The sequence below is a fragment of the Schistocerca nitens genome, chromosome 3, assembly GCF_023898315.1.
Source record: "Schistocerca nitens isolate TAMUIC-IGC-003100 chromosome 3, iqSchNite1.1, whole genome shotgun sequence".
NCBI lineage: Eukaryota > Metazoa > Arthropoda > Insecta > Orthoptera > Acrididae > Schistocerca > Schistocerca nitens.
In genome coordinates this window covers 656,949,072-656,962,998 of record NC_064616.1, presented here as the reverse complement: position 1 = coordinate 656,962,998, position 13,927 = coordinate 656,949,072, and the positions used below count along the sequence as shown (strand labels likewise).

General features: G+C 39.9%; 1 protein-coding gene across 1 annotated transcript in view; it reads right to left on the bottom strand.

Moving 5' to 3' along the window:
* The window catches only part of LOC126248621 (potassium voltage-gated channel subfamily H member 2), a 963,280-nt gene that overhangs the window by 397,898 nt on the left and 551,455 nt on the right, over nt 1-13,927 (bottom strand). Inside the window, exon 4 of the mRNA XM_049949786.1 lies at nt 6,182-6,202. Within this exon, the coding sequence (XP_049805743.1) occupies nt 6,182-6,202 (21 nt within the window). The remainder of the gene's footprint in view (nt 1-6,181; nt 6,203-13,927) is intronic.

The following is a 13,927-nucleotide window of genomic DNA, read 5'->3' as shown; positions in this document are numbered from 1 at the left end:
CATGGATGTTAACTGTGTGCTTTCTCAAACAAATAAGTTGTTTGTTACTGTTCGTCTTCTGGATAAAGACATTCGCATGCAAGTGGACACTGGCTCTGCAGTAACTCTCATTAATTCTCGCACATATTTGGAGTTGGGCTCCCCTCCCTTGTCTCCCGTTATGCGAAATCTGTGAACTTATAATAAGCAGAAAATTCCTATCGTTGGCCAGTTTGATGCTTCCACTGCCTACAAGTCTGTTGTTAGGCCCCTCGCATTTTATGTGGTGGATCATGTGGGCACGGAAAACCTGTTCAGTTATGATGCTTTCCAGCTGTTCGGGTTCTCCATTGATGATGATGTGCACCTCATATCTGAGGATATTCCATATCAACAGCTGGATGGATTGTGTTCTGAATTCTCGTCCATGTTCTCTGCTGGTCTGGGTCGTGCCAAGGATTTTGAAGCCCACATTACTCTTAAACCTACATCTCGCCCTAAGTTTTTCCGGGCACGCCCTATTCCGATGGCGTTGCGTGCACCTGTCAAGGCTGAGATAGACAGGTGAACAGCTTCAGGGATTCTCCTTCCTGTTACCTCCAGTGAATGGGCATTGCCAGTCGTGGTGGTTTCTAAACCAAACGGGAGTCTCTGATTGTGTGGTGATTTTAAAGCCACTGTCAACGCTCAGAGCCTCATTGACACTTATCCTCTTCCCCGTCCTGAGGAGTTATTTACCAAGCTCGCTGGGGTCCAGTTCTTTTCCAAACTTGACTTATCAGAGGCGTACCATCAGTTGCCGTTGGATGCGTCTTCCAAGGAATTTCTCGTCATCAACACTCCTTGTGGGTTGTATCAGTACCAGCGGTTACCATTTGGCGTCGCTAGCGCACCGGCCATTTTTCAGCGGTTTTTGGAACAGCTCACGGCTTCCGTTCCCAGCTGCATCAACTACCTGGATGACATTGTTGTCACGGCGGCCTCCACTGAGGAGCGCCTTCGCAATCTGTGTTCACTGTTTCGGGTTCTGCATTCGGCTAGGTTGAAGTGCAATCTGGACAAGTCACAGTTCTTCCAACCCTCCATTGTTTATCTTGGTTTCCACTTGTCCCGTGAGGGTATACGTCCTCTACGACAGCACATTACGGCCATTACCGCTCTACCCCGCCCGTCTACGGTCAAAGAACTTCAGGCGTTTCTAGGCAAGATTGCTTATTATCACAAATTCATTCCATCCTCGGCGGCGGTGGCTCATCCTCTGCATCAGCTGTTACGCAAAAACGTTCCTTTCTGTTGGTCCGACGAGTGTGAGCAGGCTTTTGTCTGCCTGAAGGCTCATTTGCAGTCGGCGCCTTGTCTTGCCACATTCCGTCCGGGTCAGCACTTGGTTCTGGCGACTGATGCATCACAGTATGGCCTAGGGGCTGTTCTCGCCCATCGGTATGAGGATGGGTTGGAACGACCCATCGCCTACGCTTCCAAGACCCTCAACGATGCCCAACGGCATTACTCTCAAATCGAAAAGGAGGCGCTCGCTATCATTTATGCTCTAAAAAAGTTCAGCGTTTTTTTTTTTTTATGGTTCTAAGTTTCACCTCATCACCGACCACAAGCCGCTGGACTCTCTGTTCAGCGCCTTGGCGTTGCTTCCAGATAAGGCAGCTCACCGCCTGCAACGTTGGGCCTTATACTTGTCTCGTTTTCACTATGAGATTCGCTATCGCCCCACGGCCCAGCACACCAACGCTGACGCATTGTCGCGTTTGCTGAAGGGGCCCCGACCCGGTTTTCGATCGAGATGAACTCCTCTGTTTCCACATTGATGAGGAAGAACGTCGTGCGGTCGAGGGTTTTCCACTTACAGGTTCGCAGGTCGCGTTGGCTACTGCGCGGGACCCGGTCCTGCGTCAGGTGATCGGTTTTGTTCAACGGGGTTGGCCGGACAGGACCAAGGGCCGGGCATCGGATCCCCTTCGCAACTACCATGCCTTGCGCCTTCGTCTGTCTGTTCGTGAGGGTGTTGTTCTTCTGGCCACGGATGGCACATCTCCATGGGTCGTGGTGCCAGCCTCTCTTCGCAAAGATGTTCTCAAACTATTGCATGAAGGCCATTGGGGGACTTCTCGGACTAAGTCCCTGGCCTGCAGGCACGTTTATTGGCCCGGTATTGATTCGGACATCGCCCACATGGTCACTGCGTGTGGTTAGTGTGCTCAACAACTGGCTGCACCCCGTACAATGCCCTCTCCGTGGCCTGATCCAGCGCAGCCATGGGAATGGGTGCATGCTGACTTTGCCGGCCCCTTCCTCGGCACTTATTAGCTACTGTTGATTGACGCCTTCTCGAAGTTTCCGTTTGTTGTTCGATGTCCGTCGCCCACCACTGCAGCGACGACGCTGGCTTTGTCCAAAATCTTTGCGCTAGAAGGTCTTCCATCCACGATTGTCACGGACAATGGCCCTCAGTTCTCTTCACAGGCCTTCCGTGATTTTTGCACTGGACAAGGGATTCATCATGTTACAGCACCACCATTCCATCCGCAATCGAATGGGGAGGTCGAGCACCTTGTCCGCACTTTCAAAAGCCAGATGAAAAAATTCCTTAGTGATTTTTCCACAGATGACGCTCTGTTGCAATTTCTGAGTTCTTATCGCTTCACGCCTCTGGGTGATCGCAGCCCTGCTGAACTCTTGCATGGCCGCCAACCGCGCACTCTACTGCACCTGCTTCACCCTGTCAGGCCTTGTACTGTTTCCCCTAGTGTGGGAAAATACTCGGTGGGCGCCGACGTGTGGGCACGAGGCTATGGATCTCGCCCTAAATGGATTCCAGGGGTGGTCCAGGCTCTTCGCGGCCGCCGGCTTTGTGAAATACGTACGGACGACGGCACGGTTGTTCGCCATTACGACCAGATGCGCCCACGAGTGGTGGCCACGCCGGTGCCACCGGCCCTTCTTTTGCCTCCACCAGCCCGAGAAGCCAGTCCTGTCGCTGCTGCCAATCTTCCGTGCGTGTTGCTGCAGCCGACGTCGCTACCGCTTCCGAGTACGGCGGAACCGGCCCCAGTCGTGACGCCGCCTTCTCCGGGACCCATCTTGCTGTAGCACACCCCCAGATCCACGACACCTATGGATGCTGCTCTGGAGTTTTCACCCATCATCTCGTCCAGGAGGCACGTTCCACGCGCAAGCTTCCGTCCTGGACATTTTCGACCATACTCTCGTGTTTCTCCGCGGGATCTTCTCGGGGCCTCCCAAGAAGCCATGGATGTCTCCGCACTGTCCGTGTCTCCAAGGAAGTGAGTGTTTTTTTTCAAGGGGGGAAAAGTGTTGTGACAGTGCCACGAGATTTAAAAGTGCCGCTACGTCAGTACGCGAACATGGCGATAGAGGCGCTCCACAGCTCGGCCGAGCGCGGGAGCGCCACCTGGCTATGAACGGTGCCGGCCGCATGTCACGGCACAGCAGTTGAATGACAGATACGGAGTTAATAGCATGTAACCCGCTATTGTTTCTACATTTGTAAATTCACGCAATTTATTAGTGATGAAAGGTTATAACAGGTACAAAATTTAATATAAAATATACTTAAAAAAGTACCCTATATCAGATAATTTATGGTGATTTTCTTCCCCACACAGGTCTATGAAAACGACTTTCCCCTGAACTGACAACTTGCTGGAAATTGAGTAGTCTTTGATGCAATAATGGCTTTTCTCATGTCAACACAAAGATTTTCTTTCTAACTGACATAGATAATCTTGAATGGAAATTGAGACATTCTGGACAATGTATCATGTGGCTATATTACTTTTGGTTAAAATTCTTCAACAGATGAAAATTTAAAATGTCACATACAAATAAACATTCTTGAAAATATTGGGCTATGCAAGATGCAGCTATCTTTGAGAAACTAAACATAACTAGAAGAATTGCAATTAAAAAAATTCATTTACAGAAATTGGATAACTGCATGTTGTCCTTTAAGAGAAAATGATGTCCTGCACTCATTCTGACTTCTGTGGTCCTTATGATTTATCTTCAGACTCATGTAGATCCAAATCTGCAGGTAAACCAACAAGAAATGTGTACACAGAAGGGTAGCAAGAATGGTTATATGTATGTTTCACTCATGGGAGACCATAATGGAAGTGCTGAAAAACCTGAATATCAATAATCCTGCTAAAGGCTAGTTACAGAGCTTCAAGAACTAGTATTAAGCAAAGACTCTAGAACCACACTACGGCCTCCAATATTTTGTCCCCATGGAGAGTGCCAAAACACATTCAACCAATTACAGCATGAGCAGAGGCATCTGAGCAGTCATTCATTTTGTGCTCCACACACAACTGGAATGAGCAGGAACCCTAATATGTAGTACTATGCTAAGTATCTTCCATCATAAATTTCAAAGTGGTTTATACACTATCTATGCAGATGTACAAAATATCAGAATTGGAAAAATCCTAGTTATTTTGGAGGAAACCGAGTATCACAAACTTCAGACTACATTACTAATAAAATAATTTTTGGATTGTTAAAACTTATTTTTTGCAGCATGCATCATGTTGAAACCAGGTCTAATGAAAATGTGGAAAAGTGGTCAGCAGTTGCATTTTTGATTTGCAGCCTCTTGATAAGTTCAGCGCAGTCAGAGACTTAAAAAATATCTAGAATGCTGTATCCTTTGTGAGTTGCAGACAATGCAATAGAGAAAGTACACACATGTATATGCATCAGTATTGAATGTCTGTTACCCACTGATAATATTTATCAGCAAGTAGTCACACTACTAACATGAAAGTCTGTTCTCTACAGTCTCACCTTCCACCATTTCTATGCAGATTGTTTTATCAAGAGTCCAGTCATACAATAGAACATTGCTGTTAAACTCCAGGACATTCCTTTCAGAAACAATAGGAGTATTGCTATAATTCATTTCTATGAATATTTTCAAATTTAAAAGAAGTGGCAATCCTCAGCTAATTTGAAGAACATACGAGCTTTTCTACAAATGAGCAATGAAAGTTCAGGAAAAAGTAAAGAGTCTCGTCATGTAGGTGCTCATGAAATCTAATAACACAAGAAACTGAAGGAATATTTCCAACAGAAACTATACTAATCTGTTGTTAAACTGGCCACAAACAGAAATATTATATTTCAGATTACTGCACTGCCATGTGAATGGCAAGTACAATAGTAGTCTTTGAATGCCAGATAAATAATAAATGAAAAGTCAAGAGTCTTTCTGCATGTGATGTTTTCAAAGATATTACACATAGCAAGGAGAGCTGTACGACACCACTACCATTCTCAACTATAGTAATTCATAAGCCTGTGGCATCTTCTGGCAATAGACTCCTCTTCTCCTCTTTTTTCCATGTGATATTAGTATTCTAGGTATTTTGCAACATACACACTATGAATATAATTCAATACTTATGTCTGCATAAGTGTAAGTAGGGGAAATATTTTTTTCTCTATTTGTTACGTATTGATTTTCATGTTTTATACCTGTGTTTGAATGTATGTGTTGTAGAGGCTTGAGGTAAACTTAGACAATCGCAAACAGCTCCCTAACTGCACATAAATACTACCTGAAAAACTCTGGTAGGCTCACTGGTGTGCCAGACTTTAACTTTTATGGCAATACCAAACAGCTGTTCACAAAATAACTGTTCATGCACCCTTATGGTGTATGCTGCTTCCAATTTTAATAGTTTATATAAATTCTGTAAAACTCTTCAGTCTGCCCGTCTTGAACACTCTTCATCTCAGCATCTGAGGTTTACCTGTTCTAAATATTTATTATTTTATACAAATAATCATCATTTGATATAAGACTAAAACATATTAAATGCCAATAAACTGCATATGCAAACGGTTTTGGAGTTTATTTGGTAACAGTTTAAGGTTCCAGTTTCTTATGATCACTGTCCAAACTTTATTCATCTATTTATATTTTTATTGTTTATTGATATTAGTGTTATAATCTTTAAACATATACTACAACAAAATGCGTGAAGCATAGAAAGACTCACCATGCTAGTAGAAGCACACACATTCTGCATCTATTTCCTATTCACACAACTTTCTGGTAGGCAAGCAAATCTGACAGCCCAGAGTTAAGTGGTTTAAATAAACAATGACTATAAATCACTAAATGCAGATAACAGAAACTAAAATAATATTAAAAACTAACCTCATCAGCATCCAAGCCCAACTGCAAAATGTAAGATTCTACTGAAAATAACACACTTAGACAAGAAACTACTGAAGTAAAAGACAGATATCTATAGAACTATGATGAAGGAGAGTTAGACACAATCTTGCTTAGAAAGTACATTTACATACCAAGCACACAAAACACTTAACAGCAACACCATATTAAGTCTGTCATGTCACATTATGCTCACTAACTGTGGGGAAGGAGACACATACAAATGCCAAAAAATTATTACATGCCATTTCTGTTGCCTTATATTTGGGTAAATTCTTAAATGATTCAAAAAATATAAAAAAATACCTTTCCTCTACCTGTATTTGTGTGGAACTATATTAATATCTAATCTCTCAGGTTGGTTGGTTGGTTGGTTGGTTTGGGGAAAGAGACCAGACAGCGTGGTCATCGGTCTCATCAGATTAGGGAAGGATGGGGAAGGAAGTCGGCCGTGCCCTTTCAGAGGAACCATCCCGGCATTTGCCTGGAGTGATTTAGGGAAATCTCTCAGGTTTTAGCTTGTATGCCTATTTCTCAAAGTACTCATTGGTTTATTATTCATAAACTGGTGTATAGCCTTTAAACTCTATCATAAAATTTAATAAGTAATTAACAGTGTATAAGAATGTATATTTTTAATACACTATTAATGTTTAGGTAACTGTTGTTATCAGGTGGGAAAACACTTTATTCACTGATCTATTACATAGCAGCTGAAGGCCCATTGAGAAAGACAAATGTTGTGGAATGTACAAACATGTATCAATGATGTGTCAGTGTACTAAATGTTTGAAATAATGTTATATTTTTGGAATAAAAGTGTAGTTGCATATTCTGTACAAACATTTATTTTTTTTTTATTTATTCTCTTCTCTTATTCTGAAATACTAATGAAATTCCATTTACAATGTATCTTAGGAAAGGAAACCCACAAGGGATGATGGTGGTTAGGGAGGGGGGAATATCATGAGGGAGCACAGCTGGGTACAAGAAAAGTGGGACTGGAGGAGGGTGAAGTCATAATTTAGCAACCCTAGCATTTTATTAAAGTTTCCTGGAGTAATTGTTACTAATAGAATTACTTGTACACAAAACCAAATGTGTTCTCATGATTTAGATGGAATTTTAATTTCTACCCCATACTTTGGGTTTTTTTATCTGTAGTGACTCTAGTAACACAAAAAGATTTTGTTTACTATATATTTCTGCTACTTTTTCCTATATGACATGAACATTAAATGAAATGACAGAGCAAAATGCATGCATGATGTTTACACTGATTTACAGCACACACAACTGCAGTAACACTTTCCTCTGTCATTACCAATGTGTAATTATGCTCGATCATTGTTGAGAACTTATTAGAAGTATGAATGGACATTTGAAAAATAGTATGTTATGTCATGTCACTTGGTGGTTTTTGTTATTTCATTTTTTCTGCCATTTATTCTCTTTCTTATTGCCAAAACAGTACAAAAGTAATGTATGGTATGATTTGGCCTGAATGAAGTATTTATGAACAATGATGATGTAAGAAAACTGTAAGAATTCAACAGTCCAAACACCTGATCAGGTATGTAGGAAATCAGTGAATAAATATTATGAAGTTTGTAGATTACCCTTGTTCCCCATATAGTGTGATAGTTGTTGAATAAATTACAGTGTGCATAGGGCCTACCATTTTAAACAGATATAGACTTCATGAAATCAGTAATAATAAAATTTTACTTGCTCTGTACAGAACTACATTTCTTGAGAAGATACTATGTCCAAAAGTTTTAGTATTTAGTTTATTTTGATGTATCCTATACCATTGGGGAAAACAGTTAAAGTGTAAAAATAATTATGAATTTTAAGATAATGTATTGCTACAGTCACAGTGGAATTGAGCTCAAAGAATATATTTGAAATTCCTAATTGTGTGATTCATACTGTGTGTATAATCAAAACTACTCTACATCATCATTGGACTATAGACTCCAGAAAGAGAGAAGTATTTGTATGTACTTTCACATTCCATTTTAAAAAAAATTAACCCCAAAGGCTATGCCAGTATACTACAAAAAATAATGGAGAGTACTATCTAAGATGAAACTAAAGTGATACTTTATTTGGATGGCATTTAGCAATAGAGATTTGAGAGTAAAAACTCCTGATGGAAATTCATCAGGTGCAGGCCTATTTTCCATAAAGTATCTGCATTAGATTTTTTCTCCAGGAAGAGATGGAAATGAATGTAATAATATTTACTAATTTTGTAACATGAAGCTGGAACTTTTTGGCTAACTCTACTCACATCCATAGAGTGCCTAGTTCAGCAGTAAACACATTAAGATATGTACTAAAGTAATTACACCTGGTACAAAACTACGTGAAATGATTTAGGAAGTTATGTGTGAACATCCACTAAGTCAAAGCGTGGATTTTCAAAAGAAAACATTGTCCACTTCAAGCTGTATTTTTTTTTTTTTCATTTTTTAGCAGCTATTGGCCAGTTTTGACTGACAAGTCAGAATCAACTACATATACTGGGCAACATGCTGTATGACCTGTGGCATGTAAATTAGTCCACACATCCACATGTAGAACCACACATTAACAGTGGCATGGTTTGTATCAAATACAAACAGAAAGACTGTAAAGCATGTGGAAGAACCACATGAACGACAGCTTAAGGACAAACTTAACATCCAATCACATTTTATTGTACATCAACCTCAACTTATAAATTCATTAAATATGATTATGGATGGGACAAGTGTATAAGTTGAGGTTCATACACGATAAAATGTGGTTCTTCAGTGAATGGATGTTATTACTGTCCTTAAAGTGTACTGCACATGGTTCTTCCACATGTTTTACAATTTTTCTGTTCATATTTGATACAGATTATGTCAGTGTTAATGTGTGGTTGCACATGTGGCCAAGTAGATTAATTCACACACAACAACTCCTACAGTATGTAGCATACAGATACTATGTACGAGCTTGAGAATTACCTCTCAGTCAAAACTGACCAATAGCAACTAATAAATGGAAAATTTTATGGTCACAATGGACAACGTTTTCTTTAAAAAAATATATCATGGCTGTGGGCCCTTATACATGACCGCATAATCCACTTTATAAATATGACTGGTGATGAAAGCTGTATTCATGGTCAAAATCTGGAACCAATGGAGCAGTCAGTGCAGTATAAAGGCTTAAACTAACTAAGGCCAAAGAAAACAGGACAGTGTCAAAGTTAAACAAATATTGTGTACGTCATCTACTTTGGCACCAATAATATTCTTTCTTGTGCATTTTCTGCTACAAACACTAATGACAACCATACTCTCTCTCTCTCCCTCTCTCTCTCTCTCTCTCTCTCTCTCTCTCTCTCTCTCTCTTTCTTTCTTTAGGCCACATTTAGAAGAAAATATGTACCAAGAGAGATCAGAACTTCAACACAAAAATCACAGGCACCTTGTCTTCAAAACCAGAAATGTTTTGGAAAGTACTGACACTGTTGGCATTTCCCATTGTACTTATTCTCAAAATGATTTGACTATGATATTTCACCAAATGAAATTCAAACTGATAGAATGTTGTACATTTTGAAACTGCCAATGAAATTTAAAGAGAACTGCATTTGGTAGTAGTATATTTATACAAAAGAACCCCAATAGTGGTTTTGAGCTGTAGAAAACAGATGTTATCACTTTCATACTTTTCAGAGGACTACTATATTTTGAAAATGAAGGTAATCACATGAAGCAACTGAGTACTGCAAACCAGAATTTTCCATTTAATTGAGCAAAGGAAGTTACAGATTATATCTCATACATAATGTTTGTAAAACTGGAGACAACAAACAGAACAATTATAAAGGTAATAATGGTCAGTTTAAAAGAATCTGATGTTGTCATCACACAAATATCTCTGTCGAATTACAAGAATGAGAATCCTTATCAATGAAGTAATTGCAAACAGAGCAGGCAACTTACATGTGCATGTGGGACATACCTCTTTTTGTGAATTGTTACATCTTCAGTCTATGTCTTCAGCAATGATTCTTGGACATGTCCAAATGGGACAGAATAACACATTATTTGGTATTTCTATTAAAATATTTCCAGTTTTATTTATCATTTACCAGAAGTTGTGTTTTTTGTTAACTTCATTTGTAAATACACTCATGCTCATAAATTAAGGATAATTGCAGAATGTGATGCCACACAATGTGGCACTACACAAAACTGGTGCTAATAGCATAGGCACTTAGGGAAACCACACAACACAGATCTGCAAGTCAACAGTATTAGTGATAAGTTCAGAAAATCATCCCGAAACACATGTGCTACAGAATGCCACTATTTCCTTCACATCTACCCTGACATCAATATGGGATATGATCACCATGCACACGTACACAGGCTGCACAACATTTTGGCATACTCTGGATCAGGTGGTCGAGCAGCTGCTGGGGTATCGCTTCCCATTCTTGCACCAGTGCCTGTCAGAGCTCCTGAAGTGTGGTAGGGGTTTGAAGACATGCAGAGATACGTGACTGAGAGCATCCCAGACGTGCTTGATGGGGTTTAGGTCTGGAGAACAGGCAGGCCACTCCATTCGCCTGATATCTTCTGTTTCAAGGTACTCCCCCACGATGGCAGCTCAGTGGGGCCATGCGTTATCATCCATCAGGAGGAAGGTGGGACCCACTGCACCCCTGAAAAGGTGGATATACTGGTGCAAAATGACATCCCAATAAACCTAACTTGTTACAGTTCCTCTGTCAAAGACGTGAAGGGGTGTATGTGCACCAATCATAATCCCACCCCACACCATCAAACCACCACTTCCATACAGGTCCCTTTCAAGGACATTAAGGGGTTGGTATCTGGTTCCTGGTTCATGCCAGATGAAAACCTGGCAAGAATCACTGTTCAGACTATACCTGGACTCATCCGTGAACATAACCTGGGACCACTGTTCCAATGACCATGTAATGTGTTCTTGACACCAGCCTTTACGGGCTCTCCTGCGACCAGGTGTCAGTGGACTGCACCTTGCAGTCTCCAGGTGAATAAACCATGTCTGTTCAGTCGTATGTAGACTGTGTGTCTGGAGACAACTGTTCCAGCGGCTGTGGTAAGGTCCTGAGCAAGGCTCCTGCAGTACTTCGTGGCCGTCAGCAGGCACTGATGGTGAGATATCGGTCTTCTTGTAGTGTTGTACAATGTGGGTGTCCCATACTGTAGCACCTGGACACATTTCCTGTCTGCTGGAATTGTTGCCATAATCTTGAGATCACACTCTGTGGCACACAGACAGCCTGTGCTGCGACCTGCTATGTTTGACCAGCCTCCAGTTGCCCTAGTATTCTACCCCTCATAATGTCATCAATGTGTGTTCTTTGAGCCAATTTCAACACACAGTCCCCATTAGCACATCTGAAAACGTCTGCACTCTTACTCGCTGCACCGTACTCTGACATAAACCAACACACCTCTGCATATGTGGACTGCTGCCAGCACCATCGTGCGAAGACCGCAGGTCAAATGCACCACATGGTCATACCCCAAGGTGATTTAAACCCACAAACAGCCCACCAGAGCGTTATTTCACAATGTATCAGCATTATCCTTAATTTATGAGCATGAGTGTATATTTGAAATGGAAGATCTGTAGGAAGTAGTTTATGCACCAGACAATTTTTATAAATTGAGAATAATGGAAGAAGAAGCATTCAGTTTCACTGAAATGAAATATCTAGAGCAGCTGATGCTGAAACAAACTTTTCTCAAAGCACGAAATTAATTTTCACATTTTTTATCATGGTTCCTGGTTTAATATTGCTAAACACCATCCATTTAATATGTGCCATGCTACCTAGACTGTTCAGAATAAGTATTAAAAATTTTAATCACTCTGAAATGAACAAAAATATTCTGAAATAATTTCCTTTGATCTGTTTAATATTTTTCCCCTAATAGGTTTTGTATCATTTATTTCATATTATTCATCATTAATTATTCAAAGAAGATGGTGCTAAACAGTAGTAACATAGATCTGTGACAGCATTCTAAAGTTTCACAATCATTTCCAAACATTATTATCATGAACAGTCAATGAGTGAAACAAAGACAAACTATCATGTACCAGTATGCCATGCAATGATGCAAAAGAGAGCAAAACATAATCTTAAAATCTGTTGGAGGAAAACAGTATATATATAATTATTTTCATACAAAACAGGTTTTATTTTAAGGCTACTGCCCAATTTTTGGAAGAGGTAACAAGCCTTTGTAAGTTTTCAAATGCATAAACAATTACATCATTCATTAACACTTCTAAATCATTAAGTAGCAAGTTATACACAATGTGTTACAAAACTATCTGTACAAGATTACACAAGAGCTCATTTTGGATAGGGACATAAACCCATTGTCATAGCCACTGTAATTTTGCTACGTGTATGAAACCGTCAGTTTAACATATTCACAATTGATGATCAGATACTGAAGAGGATGCAGTACTTGCTGTCTGCATTCATGCAGAAAGTTTATGTATGGTGCTAATAAAGTATTTTATAAGGTGTTAATTAGCTGGCATGCATCTGGTGTCACAACTGCCAACAGAAATTGATAAGCACCTGTGAGTGAAATGACAGTGTATTCCCAACATATAAGTTTCAAACCAGCAGTTGCTCATGCATGTGCACTCATATTAAGGAGAAAAGGGCTGCATTGAACAAAGATGTGAAGAGAGAGAGGATCTAGCAGTACATGCTTCTGACAAGAAGTCTTTGATGTTTTGAGAGCAGTCCAAGAACAATAATATAAGTTGTATACAACCCTAAACAGAGCAACACCTGCACACTGTGCAGTTATATTGCTTTCAGTTTTAGTATATAAAAGTGTATGAGGGAGTTGATTATTTCTATTGAAGTATTTCACATAATACTTCCATAGTAGACTGAAAAGCAGCCTGATACTGTTGCTGAAGTGATCTACACAAATACAAATTTTTCACATATTGTATTTTCAACCTGAATATTGAATGCATGTATTTTTATGGTTTTTGACAACCATTCACTCTAAATCAACATGTCATTCATGACACTTCTAGACCACATATGTTCACATTACTTTTCTGAAATAAGTCTTACCATAGCTGCTGTATGATTTACCCTTAGAGTCCCAGGAGGCATAACCAGACAGTTAGTTTTGGAAACCAACTGATAAACTGGGATAAACCTATCACTTGGTCACCCGCTTTTGAAAGTCTTACACACTTATGTATCACATCATGGAATTTTACATATCAGTCATTTAATATATAAGACACTTAATGAAACACATTGTATAATTTTGCAAATTACTCTTACCACTAAAACTTTGTTAATGTACTTTAACTCAATTAAGGTATTTTTGATCATTGTTTTAACATTGCAGTCTAGGCAGTTTTTCTGTTTGTAAGTAGATCATGTCAATAAAGAAAAATTTCTAGTATTTCACAGGACCCCAATAACTGCTTTTTTAAGAGTACTGCTAAATGACTACATTGGATGCATTCTTCATCTCCTTTAACATTATGTACAGAAAGTTTTGCAACATAGTGTACCGGTACATTATGTTTTGACATGACTTATCATTGGGACTTTAATAAGTAAAAATCTTGCAGTAAATATTTTGAAGAGCTCTAAGTCTTATTTTTCAAAAGAAATAGAGAAAACAAAAAAGT